At 60.5% G+C, this 22,740-nt stretch overlaps 1 protein-coding gene across 3 annotated transcripts in view; it reads right to left on the bottom strand.

The window, feature by feature from the left end:
- Nucleotides 1–1,347: 1,347 nt before the first annotated feature.
- MMP17 (matrix metallopeptidase 17) overlaps nt 1,348–22,740 on the bottom strand; it is a 28,307-nt gene continuing 6,914 nt past the window's right edge. For 2 of the 3 annotated variants that reach the window (XM_063614797.1, XM_055237826.2), the window contains exons 2-9: nt 15,313–15,445; nt 14,902–15,031; nt 13,025–13,308; nt 12,076–12,252; nt 9,774–9,858; nt 8,668–8,750; nt 8,419–8,571; nt 2,253–3,314 (exon numbers count right to left, since the gene is read on the bottom strand). In XM_063614797.1, the coding sequence (XP_063470867.1) occupies nt 2,530–3,314; nt 8,419–8,571; nt 8,668–8,750; nt 9,774–9,858; nt 12,076–12,252; nt 13,025–13,308; nt 14,902–15,031; nt 15,313–15,352 (1,737 nt within the window). In that variant the 5' untranslated portion in view covers nt 15,353–15,445 and the 3' untranslated portion in view covers nt 2,253–2,529. The other variant, XM_055237827.2, reaches the window with a different exon arrangement.

Below are 22,740 nucleotides of genomic sequence, written 5' to 3'. Positions count from 1 at the left end.
CTGGCAGAAGAGGCTTACGACGGAGCGTTTGGACTCTCAAACTGCAGGGAGCCCCGCCAATGCGAGACCGACCCAGCAGACAAGACCCACAGCCGGCTTTGCTCTGGGGCATGACCCAGGATGTGGGGACCATGGGGCTGGGCCAGCTGCACGGGGGGCTTCACCCCACAGGCTGCTGGGCAACAAAGCGTGATGAGGAAACACCGCTTGGTGCAGGGCAGAGCTGGACAGGAGGGAGGTCAGTCTTTCCACAGACTGGTCTGACAGGCGGAGACTCTTCCTGCTCCAGGGAGCAGATGGTGAACAGGTGGGACAGACAACGTGGCTGGGCTCCATGAGGATGTGGCCTCTCTCCATGGGGAGGTGGCCCAGCTCCATGAGGCCTGGCCTGGGGCCTGCCTGCCTGGCCCTGGCAGCCTCGTCCTGGGATGGGCGCCATCCCTGGGATGGGACAAGGGGGCTGTGGGCTTTGGCTCCTGGGTGCCAGGAAGCCTCACCTGCACCCTGGACGGCCCAGCCGCTCCCTATTCTGGGCCTGTGGTCAGGAACTTCCTGCTATGTGGGAGTGAATTCCCCACAGTCCAACGGCCACCTCCTCATCCTCACTGGGCCACGTTTGAGGGGGCACCCAGGCCCTTCCCAGCCAGAGGTGGATGCTGGTGAGCCAGAGCCCGAGGCCCTGAATCTGTGGCCTGGGGTGCGTCTGTGCCGCAGAGGCCAGAGGACTGTGCACCGGCGGGAGGACTGGGCCCTGCAGAGTGGCATCGGCTGCACCCTCTGAACAGGAGGGTCCCGCAGGACAGAGTGGGGGCAGGGTGAGGGACCCCGCTGTGGATCCGGAGGCTGGAAGCAAAGGGAGCAAGTGACAGAGTGGCCGGAGCTAGAATCAGCCCCACGCAGGGAGCACCTGCCCTCTCTCTCGGGCACACCCAGGTCCCGGTGCTCAGCCGGGCATCATGGTCTAGTGCTGCTGGGCAGACAGCGTCCCAAGTGGCTCACCCAACAGCTCAGTGCCTTTCCTCGGGCACCTCCCACACTGAGAATCTCGCCGGGCCAGCTGGCGCCCTGCCCACCCGTGATGCCCCTGCCTGTAGCACCCAGGCTCATCCCCCACTGGGCCTCAACTCCCATCTGTGAGAGGGGCTTGGGGACCCCTCGGGGCATGAGGACTGGAAGAGACAGCGCGGCAAGGGCTGATGAACAAGGGGGGATGCGACTGCCCAGACCTCCTGGGAAGCCCCCACCTGAAGTGCAGGTGTGTGGGCCCCTAGTCAGGGTCAAGCCCCTTGAGGCCCGAGGGCGCCCACTCCCATGGCCCTGGAGCACCAGGGAGCCCAGCCGAGCCGCTACAAAGCAGGGAGAGGTCATGTTGGTCCGGAACGCGTCACGGAGGGGACGTGCCGCGGCACAGCGTGGTGGTCTGGAACGCGTCACAGGGGGACGTGCCACGGCACTGTGTGGGGGGCTCGTCTGTGGGGAGGGTTGCCCCACTGGGGACCTGGGGACGGAGGCCCTGTGGGCCGGCGGGAGCACCAGGCAGCAGTGTGGGTGGGGTTGGCGGCGTCGGCACGGAGAGGGGCGGGCCCCCAGCCCGGGATGCTCCCTCCAGGGCCGGGGGAGGCTGGTGGCGGTGCGGCCTGACCGGGCACCCCTCTGGAGCAGCCACCCCTTGGCTCGTCAGTCAACGCAGTCCCTCACTAGTGGACAGCTCCGTCCCGGCCGCCTGAGTCTGCCCAGCCCTGGCGGGCAGCGCCCTCTGCTGACCTTCCGGCGCCAGGGTGGCCCATCCTCGTCCCGCGCCAGCACCTCCCCCAGGGACTCGGCGCAGTCCTTGCCCTCTATGGCCAGGCTGTCCCCAAGCTTCTGTCCTCTCATGGGCTCGCGCTGTGCGTCACAGCGTCAGGGCCTGGGCCGCTGTCCACAGGGCACCTGGTGACAGTGGCAGCAGCAGCAGCAGCAGCGTGGTGACAGCCACCAGTGGGCCTGGGGCCCCCGGGTGAGAGGATGCCGCAGAGGTGCAAGAGCAGACCTCGTAACCGTCCTCCGAGCGGCTCTGGTCATGCTGTCCCGGAGGGGCGCGGGGCCCCTCCACCCCGTCCATGCCCGCAGCCACAGATCCGTCGGCCTGTGAGTCTCCACACACTAGCCAGTCCCGGGCCGTGGACTGCGGGTACCCGGGTGCCGCCTCCAGCTCGCCATCCAGCACTTTCCAGTACTCCTGGCCACGGAAGAAGTAGGAGGCACCTGAGAAGAGGAGGGAGCGCTGGGCTCAGGGAGGGCTGCAGCGGGAGGGACTCGGGTCAGGCCAGACAGCAGGTGGCTTGTGCTAGACTGCAGTGGGGGATCAGGCCAGACGGCTGGTCGGGGGCGGCTCGTGCTAGATGGCAGGGGGCGCCCAGATAATATCTGAGACGGGGTCAGTATCTGCTCAGCTGCAGGCGGCTCTGCAGGCAGGGTCACAGGCCTGGGAAGCTCCAGAGGAGCCTGTGGGGGCAGGGGATGGACCCGCAGACCCTGAGTCTCTTTCCCTTACTGGGTATTTATTGAGGGCCCACTCTGAGCAGGGCTGTTGCAGGTGAGGGGATGCAGCGTTGAAAACAAAACAGAGGATGCTGCCGTCCCTGGAGCTGACCCTGTGGGGAGGTTTCTTCTACACTGTGGGACGCGGCACGGAACACAGGGGTGATGCCCAGGAGGGAGTTTGGCAGGGCTGGGGCCGGCGAGGGAGGGGCTGTGTGGACATCTCAGGAAAGTGTGCTCAGACGAGGCATGGCAAGTGCCAAGGCCCTGGGGCAGGAGTGTGGCTGGGAGAGCAGCAGGGGCGAGGGAGTGCTGAGGGCGGGGAGAACAAGTGCAGCTCATGGGCCAGGCCTTCGGGGAGTGACTCGGGGATGCCTGCAGGGTCGGCAGCTCAAGGCGAGGGGCTGGGACCCTCTGAGCCCACACTGACCGAGGCTGTCCTCCTTTCAGGGAACCTCTTGGCTGCCCTGTCGTGATGCCCCTCTCCTGGTGGGGAAACCGAGGCCGCACGGCCCGTCCCCCCAGCCGGCACTCACCGTCGGACCAGCGCATGGCGTCATCCAGCGTGCTGGGGACACCCCTCCACAGGGGGCTCTGGGCGGGGTAGCCGGGGTCCATGCGCCTCGTGTGGTCATCGTAGCGCCAGTACAGCTGGTCCTTAAAGAAATAAGTCCTGTCATTGTGGGCCCAGGAGAAGGCAGCGTCGATGCCGCCAGGCGGGAGGCTGAAGTCGGAGACGGGGCGCGGGTATCCTTCCTCTACGTTATTGTCCTTGAACACCCAGTACCTGTCTCCTGGGGGCGAGAGAAACAGCCGTGGGCCAGGGCTCGGCCCCACCCCGAAGGGCAGGGGGCTCCAGCCTTTCCTTCTCCCCTGCGTTGGCCACCCTTGCCCTGGCCCCTCACCTGGGCCTGATGGGACAGCGGCCACAGTGCAATCACCCCCCATCACAGGAGCCACATGGATACTTAGTGAGCACCTACTGTGCCCGGCCCGGGCCGTCCCATCCAGCCTGTGGACCCTGCCAGCCACCCCTTTACCGATGGAAACGACTCGGGCTAAACCGCGGCCCACGACATGCCATTCTATTATATTATTATTTTTGAGACGGAGTCTCGCTCTGTCACCCAGGCTGGAGTGCAGTGACTTGATCTCGGTTCACTGCAACCTCCGCCCCCGGGTTCAAGCGATTCTCATGCCTCAGCCTCCCTCGTAGCTGGGATTACAGGCACACACCACCATGCCCAGCTAATTTTTTGTATTTTTAGTACAGACGGGGTTTCACCATGTTGGCCAGGCTGGTGTTGAACTCTTGACCTCAGGTGATCCGCCTGCCTTGGCCTCCCAAAGTGCTGGGATTACAGGTGTGCCACTGCGCCCGGCCATTTTTTTTTTTTTTTTTTAAATAATCTTGTTACATTGCCCAGGCTGGTCTCAAACTCCTGGGCTCAAACAATCCTCCCTTCTCAGCCTCCCAAAGTGCTGGGATCACTGGAGTGAGCCACTGCGCCTGGCCGACCACTCTTTCTGCACAACGGGCTAGAACATCTTCATGTCAAAGACGAGAAAGGACCTCCCTCAAGGCCTGTGTGAGTCTTTTTTTTTTTCCTTTGAGACAGGCTTGCTCTTGTCTCCCAGGCTGCAGTGCAATGGTGTGATCTTGGCTCACTGCAACCTCCGCCTCCTGGGTTTGAGCCATTCTCCTGCCTCAGCCCCCTGAGCAGCTGGGACTACAGATGCCCACCACCACACCCAGCTAATTTTGTATTTTTAGTAGAGAGGGGGTTTCGCCATGTTAGCCAGGCTGGTCTTGAACTCGTGACCTCAGGTGATTCGCCCGCCTTGGCCTCCCAAAGTGCTGGGATTACATGTGTGAGCCACCGCGCCCTGCATTAAATACACTTTTCTCCCAAGAAATATAGATGGCATTGAGCACTTGAAGATGGTCAACGTCACTAGAGAAATGCCCTCAAAACAATGAGACACTCCCTCGCCCCCACTGTCAAGAACATAGAAAGTCACTCGTGTCGGGAGGATATGGGGACAGCGGAGCCGGGCGCTGCCGGTGGAAGGTATGAAATTGTGCAGCCGCTGTGGGAGACAGAACGTAGGCTCCCCAAAACATCAAAACAGAATTACCACATGATCCAGCATTCCCGCTTCTGGGTGTAAATCCAAAAGAACTGAAAGCAGGGTTTGGGAGAGATGTTTGCACACTCACGCTCACAGCAGCGTCCTTCACAGGAGCCCAGAGTAGAGGAAACCCAAGTGAGCAGGCGAACGAGGTGCAGTCCGTCCGTGCCATGGAATGCCGCTCAGCCTCAGCCAGGGAGGAAACCCTGCCACGTGCCACCGTGTGCATGAGCCCCAAGGACCTTCCGCTGAGTGACACGAGCCAGACACAGAGGGGCAGATCCTGCCTGTCCCACTGACATGGGGTCCCTGGAGCACTCAGAGCCATGGGGACAGCAAGCGGACGGGGGGTGCCCAGTGGAGGGGCGGGGCGTCCGTGTTTCACGGGGGCAGCGTTTCCGTTTGGGAAGCTGGAAATCTTCTGGCGGTGGACGCAGGTGACAGCTGCACAGCAACGTGAATGTGCTTCATGCCACTGAGCTGTGACTTAAAAATGGCTAAAATAGTAAATTGTGTTTACCACATCCACAATTTAAAACGACCAAAAAACCAGGGCTGGGAGTGGTGGCTCACGCCTGTAATCCCAGCACTTTGGGAGGCCAAGGCGGGCGGATCACCTGAGGTCGGGAGTTCGAGACCAGCCTGACCAACATGGTGAAACCCTGTCTCTACCAAAAATACAAAAAATTTGCCGGGCACGGTGGTGAGTGCCTGTAGTTTCAGCTACTCAGGAGCCTAAGGTAGGAGAACTGCTTGAACCTGGGAGGTCGAGGCTAAAGTGAGCCGAGATCATGCCACTGCACTGCAGCCTGGGTGATAGAGTGAGACTCTGTCTCAAAAAAATACAATAAAATAAAATTAAAAATAAAAATAATATAAAAAGACCAAAAAAAGTTCTTTGCTGGAGACTGGAAAGGGCTGCGATGTCTGTAAATAGGGGAGGGATTAAGGAGATGATGGGCCCTGCCCTGCTATGGCTGAGCAAGAACCAGGACAGATGCGCCTGGTAGGAAACCATGCAGGAGCAGGGGACACAGGGGACAGAGGGGGAGCAGGGGTGAGACGGGCTGTGGCAAGAGACTCGCATGTTCTCAAGTCTCTCCTGGCAGGTGACCAACCCCTCACACCCAGAAATGGGGCTTTATGGTAGCAAAACCTGCAGACACCTCATCCAAGTGATCACAGTGAACATCACCAGGCAGGGCGGCTCGGGGCTCAGAACACACACCCTTGGTGGCATTCCTGCCAGATGTGCAAAACCAAAACCTGATCTGGAGGAGATGCCAGACAGGTCCACCTGGGGGAAGCAGCCTGAACACTTCTAATGCGTGCAAGGCAGGGGAGCTGCACGTGACGGGACCCTGCTCAGGGAGGCTCTACAGGGCACCCTGGGGCCTTCTGCAAGGTCGCCTGGGGGAGGTTAGGAGCAATGGGTCATGAGGTTTACAAGAAATTTTTTTTTCTTTTTTAGTCCAGGTACTGTCTTTGGGGTTTTTTTTTTTTTTTTTTTTTTTTTTGAGACAGAGTCTCGCTCTGTCACCCAGGCTGGAGTCCAGTGGCGCAGTCTCGGCTCACTGCAAGCTCCGCCTCCCGGGTTCACGCCATTCTCCTGCCTCAGCCTCCCGAGTAGCTGGGACTACAGGCACCCGCCACCACGCCCGGCAAATTTTTTGTATTTTATAGTAGAGACGGGGTTTCACCATGTTAGCCAGGATGGTCTCCATCTCCTGACCTTGTAATCTGCCCGCCTCGGCCTCCCAAAGTTCTAGGATTACAGGCGTGAGCCACTGCGCCCGGCATTTTTTTTTTAGTCAAGGTCTTGCTCTGTCGCCCAGGCTGGAGTGCAGGGCACGATCATGGTGCAGTGCAGCCTTGACCTCCTGGCTCAAGCGGTCCTCCTGCCTCAGCCTCCCAGGTGGCTGCAGCCTCTGTCCCTTCAAGAGGGATCAGGCCTCTGGGAACAGCCACCTGAGAGCTCCCAAGTGACGGGGGTGACTGAGTCAAATGCTAAGGGCTGGGCAGGTGATGGAGCGACAGGAGGCCGTTCCCCCGGCAGACACGCAGAACACCTTTTACCTCAGCAAGGAAACAGGGTCCCGTCTGGGACTGTGGGAGTGGCTGCCGCGTTGGATTGAATGATGTCCCCTAAACTCACATCCACCCAGAATCTCAGGATGTGACCTTACTTGGAAAGAGGGTCTTTACAGGTGTGTCAGTTAAGATGGGTTAAGATGGGATTAGGCAGGCCGGGCGCGGTGGCTCACATCTCTAATCTCAGCACTTTGGGACACCAAGGCGGGTGGATCACCTGAAGTCAGGAGTTCGAGACCAGCATGGCCAACATGGTGAAACTCTGTCTCCACTAAAAATACAAAAATTAGCCAGGAGTGGTGGCGGGCACCTGTAATCCCAGCTACTCAGGAGGCTGAGGCAGGAGAATTGCAACCCGGGAGGTGAAGGTTGCAGTGAGCTGAGATCATACCATTGCATTCTAGCCTGGGCAACAGAGTGAGACTCTGTCTCAAAAAACAAAAAACAAAAAACAAATAGGATTAGGGGACCTGAATCAAGGCCCGGCTTCCTTATAAGAGAAGACTCAAAGATGGAGGAGGAGACGGCCTGGTGAAGACAGAGGCGGTGGCAGGAGGGACGTGGCTGAGGGTGACACTGGACGTGGGAGAGGCCTGGGACAGCCTCCAGTAGGGACCCACTCTGCCTACCCCTTGATTTCGGACTTGTGGCCTCCAGACTGTGAGGGAAACTCCGGGTGTTTCAGCCCAGCATGGGAGTCTCTGTCCTGCAGCCCTGCCACCCCCACCTGCCCCTGCTACTGTCTCCTTTTCCTGCCCTTCATGGAGACTTGGAGGCAAAAGGAATGCTTCCTGCAACACCGCCATGAGGTGGTTCCTGGAACGGTGGGCACAGGGGCCAACCGGGGAGAGGTAGCCCGGCCCCAGCAGCCACAGCCCCTCACGCTTCTGTCCCGAGCCTCCTCCAGGCCCCTGGTGCTCCAGCTGCAGTCCCGTCTTTGATGTTCTCGGGACTCGGCAGGACTGCTCCTACCTCGCACGGCCGTTCACTGGGCTGGAACACTGTACAGCATCTCCCTAAGGAGACCTCTCCCCATTGCCCTTCATTTCTTTTTTTTTTTTTTTTTTTTTTTTTGAGATGGAGTCTCGCTCTGTCGCCCAGGCTGGAGTGCAGTGGTGCGATCTCGGCTCACTGCAAGCTCCGCCTCCCGGGTTCACACCATTCTCTTGCCTCAGCCTCTCCGAGTAGCTGGGACTACAGGCGCCCGCCACCACGCCTGGCTAATTTTTTTTTATATTTTTAGTAGAGATGGGGTTTCACCGTGGTCTCGATCTCCTGACCTCGTGATCCGCCCGCCTCGGCCTCCCAAAGTGCTGGGATTACAGGCGTGAGCCACCGCGCCCGGCTGCCCTTCATTTCTGACCACACCAAACGGCACTGGCATCAGCTCCTCCTGACTTGTGGGTGGACTGTGGCCCGACTAGAACGAGGGCAGGGCTTTCCATCGTTTTGCCCTCTGTGTGCCTGCAGCGGCTGCCTCAGGACGGGGCATACAGTAGGTGCTCAGAGTGCATCTGCTGAGTGCACAATCAAACCAGCTGCTCTGTGCTTGACCAGCCTGTGGGCAGACGTAGGGCTTACACACAGCGGGACGCAGGCTGGACCCCCTCCGTCCCTCCGTGAGGCGAACAGAGGGCCCGGGAAGCCCGGAGTGCGATGGCGAGGCCCACCCACCTTTAAAGAAGACGATCTTGTGGTCGCTGGTGCGTTCGTACACGGCGTCCACGCTGTCCAGGTGCAGCGGCAGGCCCCGCCAGAAGCGGTGCATCTGTGCCGGCTGCAGGGACACCAGGTGCCGGTCCCGAGTCAGACGCCAGAAGTACTTGCCTGGGGGCACAGAGGGGAGGGCCGGGCTGCAGAGAGGGTCTGCACCCAGAGTGGGCCATGCCCCTCTGCCAACCGCCACGGGAACCCTGGGGGTACCTTTGAAGAAGAAAGCTTCACCCCGGATCTGGGCCACCGCGTCAAAGTGAGTGCTGCATCTGTGGGGCACGTCCTTCCTGGGCCTGCAGGGAGAGAGCCAGGTGGGCTGGGAGGCGGGGCCTGAGCAGCGCGGGACTGGGCATCCTTCGGGGGAGCCCCTGATCTGAGCAGCATGGGACGGGCATCCTTGTGGGGAGCCCCTATCGTTGCCTGGGGGTCTGCTCTTGAAGAGAAAGGCGAATTAAAACGGGGGTGCCTGTCCACCGCTTCACCGGGCGGGGGCCAAGATCTACACTTTGAGCATACAGAGCGCCAGGGAGCTGAGGGGAGGGCAGGAGCTCAGGGGTGGAGACTGGTGTAGCACCCAGGGCCCGGCTGGGTGCCAAACACCCACGCCACGGGACCCCAAGCCCAGAACTAGAATTCGGTCCTACAAGAAGCGTGTTCACAGCGACGTGGCTATAACGACACAAGATCAGGGACAAGGTGCATGTCCACCAAGAGATAACTCGAAACACAGAGTGTGGCTCCTTCACAGCTTTAACTGGTAGGGTTACACGTATAGTCCTGTGACATCTGAGGGTGGGTGACACAAGGTCACAGCTTCTACCAGCCTCTGGCAATACCAGCTCTCAGGACAACTTCACTCAGAATCCAGTTGCTGTGGGAGGGTCATGCCTCATGGAGCAGCCCCGATGGCTGTCCCAGTTGGGCCCAGCCCTGGCACCAGATGTGAGCCCAGGCAGTGAATGTCCCTCCCACTGGGGGCACAGGCCAGACACTTGCGGGCCCTGTCTGACTTCCTGATGCTGGGAATCCATGGGCTTGATGAAACGTTCATCAAGCTGGGCTGCTTGTCACGTGGCTGACAGGGACGAGGGGGAGAGGAAACCTCGTTTGAAGTTCTCATTTCTGTGCAGGGCCCCTGGCAGGGGAGGGCCGGTATTAGAAGGGGTTTAAGAAAAGACATGTCACTGGGGGCTCAGTCGGCCACACAGCTGTGCATTTCCCAGGACTCTGAGCCACGATTTGGGGCAAATGTTGCCTGGGACGGGGAAGAGGACAGACAGACCCCAGTGGGTGGTGACCGTGGGCCCAGCGCTTACGGGACGCTGGAACGGTTGTGTGGGGGCTCCGGCAGCAGGGGAGGCTCCTCGGGCTGTGCCGTGGGAGACACAGACTCTCGCACACCTGTGGGAGACAAGGAGGAGGACGGCCTCAAACCCCAGATGCCCGCCTCCCCCCACATCCCACCGGCCCTTCTGAATCCCAGGGATGAAACCGAGGCCACTCAGCAGACAGGCTCTCTGGGGGCGCAGCTGCGATCAGCGAGACTGCCGCCCTCAGAGCTGACGTCGAGGTGGGAGTCAGACCCCTCGCCGAGTTAAACACTCAGTGTGTGAGCACTGCCCTGCAATTCCACCCCGGGGTACACCCTAAAGAGCTGAAGACAGGCGTTCCCATAGGAGCTCGTACACCAGCCTTCACGGCACTGTTCACCACAGCCAACAGGGGCGGCAACCCAGTGCCTGCTATAGGCTGCATGATGACAAAACTATTCAGCCACGAGAAGAAATCCAGGTCAGATCCATGCTACCACGGGGTGAACCTGGAACACGCTATGCTCAGTGGAAGAAGCCGGGCCGGGCACAGTGGTTCATGCCTGTATTCCCAGCACTTTCAGAGGCCAGAGGAAGAGAATCGCTTGAGCCCAGGAGTTTGAGACCAGCCTGGGCAACATGGTGAGACCCCATTTCTACAAAAAATCTAAAAATTAGCCAGGTGTGGTAGTGCATGCCTGTAGTCCCAGCTGTTCAGGAGGCTGAGTCAGGAGAATCACTTGAGCCCAGGAGTTTGAGACAAGCCTGGGCCACATAGTGAGACCCCATCTCTAAAAAAAAAAAAAAAAAAAAAGGCCGGGCACAGTGGCTCACGCCTGTAATCCCAGCACTTTGGGAGGCCGAGGTGGGTGGATCACGAGGTCAGGAGATCAAGACCATCTTGGCTAACACAGTGAAACCCCGTCTCTACTAAAAAAAAATACAAAAAATTAGCTGGGCGTGGTGGCGGTCACCTGTAGTCCCAGCTACTTGGGAGGCTGAGGTTGCAGTGAGCCGAGATCGCGCCACTGCACTCCAGCCTGGGCGACAGAGTGAGACTCCGTCTCAAAAAAAAAAAAAAAAAAAAAAAAAAAAAAATCCAGACACAAAAGGTTGCATGGCTGCATTAGAGGCCAATATATGGAGATAAAAGAAGGTCAGGGGTTGCCAGGGGCTGGGGGGATGAGATGGGTGTCCGGTGTCCTTCAGTGGTAGTGGATGATGAAAAAGTTCTGGAACCAGATAGAGGTGGCATCTTGTGAATGTCCTGAAGAGGACAACCTTGTGAATGTCCTGAACACATGGAAGTACACACCTTGAAAAGGTGAATTTCTTTCTTTCTTTCTTTTTGAGGCAGTCTCACTCTGCCACCCAGGCTGGAGAGCAGTGGCGCGATCTCCGCTCACTGCAACCTCTGCCTCCCGGGTTCAAGTGATTCTCCTGCCTCAGCCTCCCGAGTAGCTGGGATTACAGGCACCTGCTACCATATCAAGCTAATTTTGTATTTTTAGTAGAGATGGGGTTTCACCATGTTGGCCAGACTGGTCTCAAACTCCTGACCTCAAGTGATCCACCCATCTCGGCCTCCCAAAGTGCTGGGATTATAGGCTTGAACCACTGCATCTGGCCAAAAAGGTGAATTGCATGGGATGTGAATTTTACTACAGTGGAAATGATGCGTGGATGTCAGAGCATGTGAAGCAGCAAGGACGATGCTGAGGCCGGGAGGGTCCGGGGGGCGGGGGCAGCACTACTGCAGGGTGTGGGGGGCAGCTAGGGCTGGGTATAAGTGAGGTGACCGCGTCGGCCTCTGATGCACATGTGCTGCCTCCCCGGGGCACCAGCTCCCAGGATGGGGGCTCTGCCTCACTTCCTGATGTGAACCCAGCAGAGGGGTCCCTGGTGCCTGACTCGGCTACCCTTGGGTTTCCTGGGCAATCTACGTACCTCTGGGTGCCTCAGTTTTCTCATCTGTAAAGTGAGGACAGTAGTCCTACCTTATATGGCCACAAAGATCAGATGATTTAAGACATGAATTGTGATTTGCACAGGCCTGGGATACCATCAACCCTGCCTATCGTAACTCCACCAGTGTCTGGGGCACAGAGGTGGAATTCTGACCCAGAGGCTCTGGGGACATCAGGGGTGGGCTCTGTGGACAGGCCACAGCGTCCCAGCTGGCACAGCACCATACGTGGAGGGAACAGCGGGGAGAGCAAACCCTCCCGGGGGGGCTCTGCTCAGGGGTGCCTGGGGTTTCTGACCCCTCTTCCAGGGGCCCTGTGTCTGGCTTTGGGGAGACACTCACCGTACAGCTGCCAAACGCGCACCCTGTCCTCGTAGGGGAGCCCGTAGCGCAGCGGGTCACCCACCGGGCCCTGGTAGTACGGCCGCATGATGGAGTGCGTGGCGGCCACATGGCTCAACCCAATGGCGTGGCCAAACTCGTGGACAGCCACCGCAAACAGGTCCATCCCGTGGGCATCTGGGGACACAGGGAGCCATGTGAACCAAGGGCAGGAAGGGCCCTGTCCCCGCGGGGAGGGACCAGCAGGCCCCCGCCATGCTATGGGGTGCCCATGGGGACGCCTCGATGCCAGCTACGCCAGACGGATTCTGCAGGGTTACTCGGAATTAACGCGATTGCCCTGGAGGCTCTGTGGGACCTGCTGGGCTTCCCAGGCCTGGGGTCTTTGTATCATTGATGGAGGGGCTGATAACCTTTTCTGCACAAGGCCACACAGATAACACCTTGTGCCTGGGGCCTGGGTTACACGGGGCCAGGTGTCGGCCAGATGACCTGAGGGCCGATGCTGTGGGCACTGCCCCCTGGCCCCACACGACGGGCCTGGGCTCCCAGGACTGCATCGTCCCCAAGGCCACAGTCCAGAGGTCGGAACGGCCTCTGCAGAGCCGTGACTTCTGCAGACAATGGGACGTAGCGGGAGTGACACTGAGCCGGGGCCACAGAGGCCTCGAAGGCCTCCTCCCGCTCCCTCTGTTGGGTGCTGAGAATGTGAGGAGGACAAGCTCGGCTCAGCCGGCGGTGTCCCCGCCCGACAGGCCAGCATCCAGCGAGGTCAGCTGGGCCGAGCACAGACGCTGCGAGATCGTCCCTAGTGGGAAATGCCCAGCCGTACTCAGGAGCAGCTGTGTGTGTTCAGCCGCGGGGTTGGGGATGAGGGGCCATGGCTGCTCCTCAGCCTCACAGGCTGCTGGGGCTCTTGACTCTGCCCTGAGGGCTGACTCAGACGCACCGGAGGAGCGGAAGGTCCAGGCCTCGTCGTCGTCAAAGTGGGTGTCCCCGGCAGTGTGGTGGTCGCCGGGGAAGAAGGCGTGGGCCACGGTGCCGCCGGGGCCGTCGAAGGGGTAGCCATCGTTGTGGTCGGCCTTGGAGAAGTCGATCTGGATGTCGGCGGCGCTGCCTGCCACCTCGTGGAAGTTCAGGGGTGCAATGTCGCTCCAGACCTTGAGGGCGTAGTACATGAGTGCGCGCACCGTGTCGCGCCCCAGTGGCGAGTCCCGTGGGAATGTCCGGACCCTGTGGGCAGGGGTCAGCCCAGAGTGAGTCACGGAGAACAGGCCATGCGCCCCAGGCCAAGGTTCCCTAAACGCCCCTCCTCAGCCCGGGGGTGCCCCTATGAGGGTCTCCCCCATCTTCCGCCTTTCTCCCCGCGCCAGGAGTCATCCGATGCAGCCACGGTGGTCCCAGTAGTTCACCAGGATGGATGACGGAGGGAGGGAAATGAGATCCCAGGCAGGCTGAGACCCCCAGGCCACAGGCAAACGTCAGCTCCCGCGTGGAACCCTCAGCCCCAGGGCCCTCAGCGGTGCGTCCCATCTGCCCCATCTCCCTGCTCCCCGCCGAAGGGGCTCTCTCGGTTCGCCAGCTCTCACACTAGCCAGGGCCCCTCTGAGACAGTTTCGACTCCAGGGGACAGCAGCAGGTGTGTGGGTCAGTGTCCTGCCAAATTCACGTCCACCCGGAACCTCAGAATGTTACCTGGTTTGGAAATAGGGTTGGCTGGGTATGGTGGCTCACACGTGTAACCCCAGCACCCCAGCACTTTGGGAGGCCAGGGTGGGCGGATTGCTCGAGCTCAAGAGTTTAAGACCAGCCTGGTCAACATGGCGAAACCCTGTCTTTACTATTTTATTTTAATTTTTTTTGAGACAGAGTCTCACTATGTCTCCCAGGCTGTAGTGCCATGGCACAATCTTGGCTCACTGCAGCCTCCCGAATAGCTGGGATTACAGGCACACATCACCACACCCAGCTAATTTTTGTATTTTTAGTAAAGATGGGGTCTCACCATGTTGGCCAGGCTGGTCTCGAACTCCTGACCTGAAATGATCCACCCGCCTTAGCCTCCCAAAGTGCCATGATCACAGGCGTGAGCCACCAGGCCCTGTCTCTAGTAAAAATACAAAAAATTAGTCAGGCATGGTGGCTCGTGCCTGTAATCCCACCTACTTGGGAGGCTGAGGCAGGAGAACTGCTTGAACCCAGGAGACAGAGGTTGTAGTGAGCCAAGATTGCAACACCACCCTCCAGCCTGGGTGGAAGAGCGAGACACTGTGTCGAAAAAAAGAAAAAAATTAGCTGGGCGTGTTCATATGCATCTGCAGTCCCAGCTACTTGGGAGGCTGAGGCAGGAGGATGGCTTGAGCCTGGGAGGTCAGGGCTGCAGTGAGCTGTGATTGCACCACCGCACTCCAGCCTGGGTGACAAAGTGAGACCCTGTCTCAAAAAAAAAAAAAAAGAAATAGGGTCTTTGTGGATGTCATGAGGGGTTGACATGAGGTCACACTGGATTAGGGCGGGCCCTAAATCCAAGGAGCGTCCTAGAGACACAGGAGAGGAGGCTGCGCACATACAGGGCAGGGTGGAGGCAGAGGCTGGTGATTCCACCCAGGGCTGCCAGCAACTGCATAGCTGGATAGAACCCTGGACAGATGCTCCCTCTACCTCCCCAGGGCACCATCCAGCCCACTCCTTTGCAGGGACTCCTGGCCTCCAGAGTGGGGAGAGAGCTCCTGCCGCTGTCTCAAGTACCCCGGTTCGTGGATACCTACAGCAGGCCCAGACACGGAGACACGGGGGCCCCGCTCCTCACCCTGGCCACGCACCCACCTCCACGACAGGTTCCTCTTGTTCCACTTGGTTGGGGCTGGAGCCTGGCGTCTCCTGCGAGCCTGGGTCAGGACAGGGAGGTCTGGCAGGGAGCAGCGCGGGGTTTTCATCAGGGCCAGGGTGGCCTCGTCTGCAGGGAATGCCTGGAGCTCAGAGCCTAGCCCAGCTCGCTCCCCACCCCAGGATCCCGAGCACCCCCAAGGGCAGGAGCCCTGACTCTGGCACCAGCCTCCGAGCCGCCCCCTCCTCCACGTTATCTCTGGGGACCAGCCCCAGGCTCTGAGCTACACCAGGCCAGGACCCAGGTTCATTCAAGCATAAGGCGGGACTGTGCCTGATCAGAGGGGGCATGGCCGACTGGCGCAGACCTGATGGGGCCACAGCGCTCCCACTGCCCCCTGGAGAACTGACCCAGGATGCCGGTGGCCTCCAGGCCGCCAAACTGCTGCATGGCTGTGATGGCCTTCGACAGCTCCTCTTGCGTCTGCAGCTGCCCTGTTGTGGGGTCAGCCGGGGGCAGGTAACCGAACCTGCTTAGCCACTCCTGAGGGCAGACAGCAGGGTGAGGGGGTGCAACAGAGGGCCCAGTCCTACCCAGTGAGAAGCCTGCCACGGGCCACCACTGCTTCCGGGCAGGCCCCTCCCAGCCCCCTATCTGCCCACAAGGCACCTCTTGTCTCTTCCCTGGGCAGCTGCTGGAAAAGTGTCTTAATAAACCTGATGTCCCTGGCCAGGTGATGTGGCTCACGCCTGTAATCCCAGGACTTTGGGAGGCCAAGGCGGGCGGATCACGAGGTTGGGAGATCGAGACCATCCTGGCTAACACGGTGAAACCCGTCTCTACTAAAAACACAAAAAATTAGCCGGGCGTGGTGGCGGGCGCCTGTAGTCCCAGCTACTCGGGAGGCTGAGGCAGGAGAATCGCTTGAACCCAGGAGGCAGAGGTTGCAGTGAGCCGAGATCGTGCCATTGCACTCCAGCCTGGGCGACAGAACAAGACTCTGTCTAAAAAATAAATAAATAAACAAACAAACAAACCTGATGTCCCTTAGATGATGTGAGCTTGTGCAGTGCACAACCTGTACAACCACTCATGGCAACCCTGCCCCTCCTCATGCCTCTTGAGACCGCAAAATGCTAGAGAACCTTCAAAAGGCTCTTAAATGTGGCCAGTGTCAAACGCAGGCTCTCAGCTGACTTGTGACAGGGAAGTCTAGCACCCAAGGTCTGGGACCCCAGCTGAGAAAGGCAGTGGCTCAGACACCAGTTTGAGGAATTGGGCCATGCTGTACATTCATGGCGGGGATAAGAGCCCAGGCTTGGCTGGTGTTGTGGCTCATGCCTGAGATCCCAGCACTTTGGGAGACTGAGGCGGGAGGATGGTTTGAGCACAGGAGTTGAAGGCCGTGTCTGCAACAGAGCAAGACCCTGTCTCAGAAACAAAAGCCAGGTTCCAGCCAGGCTGTCCAGGTTCAAATCCCGCTCAGCCACCTCCCCGCTGTGTGCCTGGGGCAAGGCAGTCCACCCCTCTGGGCTTCTTCCTCAGGGTCCTTGGCAGGCTGGTGGTGAGGATGTGAGCCAGGGTATGGAAAATGCTCACACCAGCACCTGGCACAGAGGACAGCTCTACTCTGAAGGGCCCACTGGGGTGGGTGCGAGGCTGCGCGTACCAGAGCTGAGCAGGAGCAGGAACGCGGGCAGCCCTTTAACCTGGGCATAAATCAAGCCCTGGCCCCATGCCCCAGTCATCGCTGCTACCCTGGAGGGGCCCTGGGGACAGGGGGGCCTGGATGGCATCCGTGGGGACCTGGGGACAGGGGGGCCTGGGTGCCATCTGTGGGGGCTACCTCCACCCCCAGCTTCAGTTTCTTCAACTGCCAAATGGCGCCTGTGCCCATTTGCAGGCTGCCATGAAGCTCCTGCTCTGCCCTGTGGACACTCGCCAGCCCAGGGAACCACAGCAGGGGTGAGGCGGGCTCCAGAAAGGTACAAGCCAGGGGTGATGTGCTGGGGGCTCTGCCCTGCCTGCAAACCTGTCTTTTTTTTTTTCTTTGGTGGACATTTAGAAAATGCTTGTGAATCGCTATTATTTACCACCTCTCATGTATTCATTGGCCAAATCATATGAAAGTGCCCATTTTTGACCATTTCTGATTTAAAATAAATACTAGTAGTTTCACGTGGCTTAACCTAAAAAAATGCATAAATAAAAAAACATAACTTTTTAAAGAAATCCTAAAAAAAAAAAAAAAAGGAAAAAGAAAAAATGCTTGTGACTCATTTGTGCCACCTGCTGGGCCCCTGGGTTCTGGTCTGCAGGAGCTGGTGACGGGTGGTCCTGGCCACCTCTACTGCCCACCAGCAGGCAGTGCTCAGAGGAATGAGGCACCACTGTCCTGGAAGTCCCGGGGCATCAGCAACAGGCCGCGCTGGCCAGGAGGGGCCTCGCAAGACATTGCATGGGATCTGCACACCCTGAGATCCCCCTTCCAGGAAGCACTGAGTCCTTCCCGGGGCCCTCCCTCTGTGCCTTTATCCCCTTTCCAAACCCTACTGACCCAGCCCAGCCCCTCAGCCCCTTGGGGAAGCCAAGAGTGTGTACAGAACTGGGGGCCCCTCCAAGGCTATAGGCATGACAGGACGTCAAAGTGGACATTCATGACTGGGGTGGGCAGCTTCTCTGGAGAGGCCTTGGGGGTGACAGCCTTGGCCTCGACAAGCTGGCCTCCCACTTCTGCCCTGACCTCCAGGGTGTGGGAATCTTTGGCCCTGAGCATCCGGCCCCACACTACCGTGCACCCGCAGGGTTTACTGAGGGTGTCCCATGGCCAGTCACCGCTCTAGGTGCTGGAGATGCCCATCAGCACATTCTGCACTTTTTAGTCCTTTGTTAAGATCACAGCTCAACAGGGTCACTGTGCCTCATGGTTACAGTAGCCTGTCACCTCCTCCAGGAAGCCCTCTGGAGTTTCCTCACACCATCTATGATACTGGATGATGACCCCCTGCCCCCTCACCAGGGAAGGGTCCATACAGGCAGGTGCCTTTCCCACCCAGGCCAGTTGCTGCCTGGGTTGGGCCAGCGGGTGCTTAGACCCCTTGGGAGGACAACCCACCCCCCAGCCTTCCCGTCTATAAGCTGGGGTCACAGCTGGTAGCTGCACTGAGCGGCCCATTTACTCTGTGGGGCTCACGGCAGCCGGTTGGGGCACCCCCCCGCTCTGGTCCCTGGGGAGCTGGGCAGTCTGGCCATGGGGCCACATGCATTTCAGGAAAGTGGAGCCGGGCCTGGCAGGCAGCACTCCCAGTGGCTGTGGAATGCTGCCCAACGTTTGGAAGCAGGTGGTTTAGCTGCAGGTGTGAGCGGCCAGCCTGCTTCAACTCGTAGAACCAGGGCCCCCAGCACCAGCCTGGGACAGGCAGCCCCGCCCATGGTCAACAGGCACTGTCACCTGTGGCCCCAGGGGCGCTGGAATTTGAGCACAGAATGGCGTCGAATCTTGGGGGTTGGTGGGTGTGTGGGGCAGGGCTGGTGGGTGCCTCCTACCTAACACGAGTTTGTGCTCAGGGGGGTGTGCCCCAAATCTCAGGCATCCTGGGAGGGGCCGTCTCAGGGGCCAGAGTGGGAGGGTGGGAACCACTTCTTAGTTTGCCAGGGACACCCCGACAGAACAAGTTGCAGGTTTGGGAGCCACCAGCCTTTGGGTGGACACAGATAGAAGTGGCCACCTGCCCCAGGGGGCCTCCTGAACCCATGAGGCGCCCTCGCCCAGCCCTGACCTGTCCTGTGCTCCCAGTGTGGGCGGAGGCACAGCTGTGGGGGGGCCTGAGCCTGCAGGGAAGAGGCAGCAAGCAGCTCACCAGGCAGCTCAGGTCCATCTGGGAGGCGCTGGCCGATTCCTGGCTAGGGCTTGGAAATGTTGACCCAGGCTAATGGGGTGGCGGCGGCGGCAAGGTGGGTTTGTTAGCTAAGGGGAGTAGGGGTTAACTAGGCCCGGAGCACAGTCCTGGGGCAAACCCCCTACCCCAGCCAACTCCTCAGCGCAAATGTGGCGGCCCCTCCCCGCCCCTCCTCCCCCGCCAGGCCTCTACCCTGACCCACTCCCACCCACAGCGGGTAGGGGGATGCCTGCTGTAGGATGGCCGCTGGGGTGGGGGCCCAGACTCCCCCCTCCAGGTGTCCCCCTCCCTGCCCCCTGCCCCCAGTACCTACAGAGCCTGTGGATCCCACGCGGGGGGGGAGGGGGGTGTCTCATCCTGGGAACCTGCTACCTGCCCCCCTCCACGCCCACCCGCTGCCTGGTCCTCCCTCTGCTGTCGCCACGGAGACCACTGTCTCCAGGGCAACAGAGGCTGTGGCAGGCGGGTGCTGCAGCAGCAGCAGGGTGAACCTTCCAGAAGGCCACTGGGGAGGGGGAGGGGCTGCCAGGAGGAGGGAGGAGGCGGGAGGGGGCTGCCAGGAGCTCCAGGGAGCCCCAACCCACGGCAGCCACCCCCTGGCTGATGTTAGTTTCTGGAGCCGCCTAGGAGAGGCAGCCACTCTCCTGCTCCTCCCATGGGCTGGGCCATTACCAAAGATGGGGACACAGAGGCCAGAGGCAGAGCCCTGCCCCGGGGGGGCACAGGCAGGAAGTGGGCACCCGCAGCCCCTGACTCTGACACAGATGCAGGCAGCCGCCCAGGCCCACTCGGGATTCACTGTTCAGCCATGCCTGTTGTCTGACACAATGCATATCTGTTTCCAGCCTTAAGGGGGCGTAATGCACACAGCACAGAATTCCCTTTGACAGTTTTTAGGGAGTTTATGGAGTGCATCCCCTGTCCCTGGGCTCTGGGTTGCACTGATTGGTTGTAACGGCCCCTCCCGCCCAGGGCACCCTGGCTGGCGGGTGCATCTGTGGCCCTGCTGTGCCATGGTGGTGGCGCCTGGGCCTGGCCCCTGCAGATGAATGACGGCCCGACCCCCATACTCATCTGTGACCCAACCTGCACGGGGCCTGGGGGCGGAAAGAGCAGGTGTCATCAGCCCCATTTTACAGATGAGAAAACTAAGGCTCAGAGAGTGTGGATAACCTGTCCACGGTCAGTGATGGAGCCGTGGCCTCGTCCCGGCAACCACGTCGACCCACTCGGCCATGCAGGGTCCCCTGCACCGGCCTCCTCTGGGGGCTGACCCTCGGTTGGAGTGACCCCCTTGCTCCAGCCTCTTCCGCAGGGACACTGCCAGATCCCCTGAATCCATCTGTCTGAGCAACTGGGGAGAGGCCGAGACCACGGGACTCCATCCCACTGCCCACAGGGAAGGACGGGATTGTGAGGAGGATAAATAGCAAACACCTGAACACATACACGAGTCTCAGGCGGTCATTATGTCCTGAGCAGTAACAACTGCTCTATTCGATTCTAACGGCCAACAGTTATCCAGCACTACCCAACGATGCCCACGTCATTCGTTCCCACGTCCCTCAGGCACTGCGAGGCTGGGGTGGTCCCTGCTGGAGGGTGCCTGGCACAAAGCAGGTGCTCACAGGCAACTGAGGGTTAACCTTATGAAGTGGGTGTTCTTATTACTCCCAGTTTACAGATGAGAACACGGAGGCATACGGAGTTAGGACATCTATCCTCAGCTCAGCCCAGGCTGTTGGCTTCTGGGTCTCCGACTGTGACCACTGTGCTGTGTGGGAGTAAGGGACGGGCTGGAGGGCTGATGAAATGCGTGCTCAGGGAACATCCCGGGGGACACGGAAGGAGCTGTCCAGATCCTCTCCAGCCTTCCCCCTTCCCGTCCCCCCCAGATCCTCTCCAGCCTTCCCCCTTCCCGTCCCCCCCAGATCCTCTCCAGCCTTCCCCCTTCCCGTCCCCCCCAGATCCTCTCCAGTCTTCCCCCTTCCCGTTCCCCCCAGATCCTCTCCAGCCTTTCCCCTTCCCGTCCCCCCCAGATCCTCTCCAGCCTTCCCCCTTCCCGTCCCCCCCAGATCCTCTCCAGCCTTTCCCCTTCCCGTCCCCGCCAGATCCTCTCCAGCCTTCCCCCTTCCTGTCCCTGAACTATCGGAAGCACCTCCGCTGATCGCGCGGCAGCCTGTCCTCACTGGCCCCATTGTGCAGACAGGGAGACTGAGGCCCGGCAGTTAGTGGGGTCGCAAAGCCCACGTCCAAGGGAAACAACATCCCCGGAGCCATGAAGACGGCTGTCAGAAGGGGACTGCGGAGCAAGAGACACTCAGACGTCTCTCACGGCAAAATCAGGCCGTGGTCCAACCATCCTGCCTGTCTTGGTTTTGGCTGGGGGTGCTCGCCTGAAGCCCTGGGAGCAGCTGCAGGGTGAGAGGGGACACCCTGGCCCCAGCCAGGGAGATGACAAGGTCCTGAGGGCCAGGAACCCAGAGGCCACCGGCAGAAGCCAGGACATGGAGGGGCGGCTGCCACCTGGCACCATCCCACAACCTCAGCAATACCCCCACCCCGCTCCACCCCGCCCCACCCCGCCCCACCCCACCTCGTGCAGAAGATCAAGGGAGCTGCCACTGTGCCGTGGGCGCGGCGATGACAGCCACAGGCTGTGCTGCCGAGAGGAGAAACGGAGCAGAAACTTTAGAGCAGTTTGTCAAAATCTGCCACCACACAACTGCCACCCAGGACCCAGATCCCTAGACACTCTCGCCGCGAGTCCAGGAAGTTCCGGCCAGAAGCAGGCTGCAGGCCGTGCCTGGCTAAACCAGGTGAATAGACGGGCGGCTCCGGCACAGACACTCCAGACAGCGTGCGAAGCTGCGATCGCACGGCCCACGGTGCCACCGTGCAAAAATAAGGCACCGGGAGCCGCGTCCCATCCGTGCCCGGGAGCCAGGGGCGGGAGGGAGGCAGACGCCTGTGGAGACCCTGGGCTGCTCGCTGTTTGTCGTACTCAAAACACAGGAAGACAAAAAACTCAGGCCCACAAGGACAAGCAGCCCCGCCGAGGACCCCCGGGGGGACAGTGCGCTGTTTAGTCTCCGCCGAGGGCTGAAAGCCCGGCTCAGCAGCCCAGCAGCCTGAATCCCGGCCTTGTTCACGTGCTAATGGGGGGCGCTCCGGGGCGGGCCCTCCCCTCCAGCCCCGGCTCCAGCCCTGCTGGGTGCAGCTCTGTCTGCAGCTCTGAGACAAAGGAGCCCTTCTCGTCCCTGGCTCCCAGACCTGAATATCAGTCCGCTCCGGGAGCGCCTCTGGAGAGCGGGCGGTGGAGGAGTCCCCGCTCCCGCCCAGATCCCGGCCTCCTCGTCCCTCCCCGCGGGGAAGCCGCCCGCCCCTGGGCCTGAGCTCGGCCCGCGGTTCCCCCGAGGGCCAGCAGAGGACGCCCCGCACCGCTAGTGTGAGCAGGAAGCCGCGGCAGGACGGAGGCTCCACGCCAGGCCGGGCCGGACCGGACCCGGAGGGGGCTCCAGGCAGGGGGCTGCCCGCAGCGTCCTCCCTCTCCGGCTGGACACCGGGGCCCCACTCACTGCCCCCGGCCAGGCTGGGGAGCCACATCCTCCGCTAGGTGCTGTCGCAGGGCGCGGGGCGGGTGACCCCCGGGGTGCCAGGAGAGACCGAGGCGCAGGTACCAGCTGAGAGGAGGGCGCCTGACCCACTGTCTCCAGGCAGGCGGGTGGCGAGAAACTTCCAAATCGCACTGGGTCTGATCAGCCAACATGGCTCGGGGGTCCATCCTCCTGAGTGTGGGGGCCCCACCTTGAGTCCTCCCCTGGCATCGCCCCGGCCCCTTCTGCGGCACCCTCGGACCTGGAGGGCGGGCCTGGGTTCACCTCCTCCAGAGCTGGAGACACCAGGCCCCCAGGGCGTGATTCTCAGTGGGGGATCCGG

This window comes from Symphalangus syndactylus, chromosome 13, assembly GCF_028878055.3.
Source record: "Symphalangus syndactylus isolate Jambi chromosome 13, NHGRI_mSymSyn1-v2.1_pri, whole genome shotgun sequence".
In the NCBI taxonomy this organism is placed as follows: domain Eukaryota; kingdom Metazoa; phylum Chordata; class Mammalia; order Primates; family Hylobatidae; genus Symphalangus; species Symphalangus syndactylus.
This window is presented reverse-complemented; position numbering and strand designations above follow the sequence as displayed.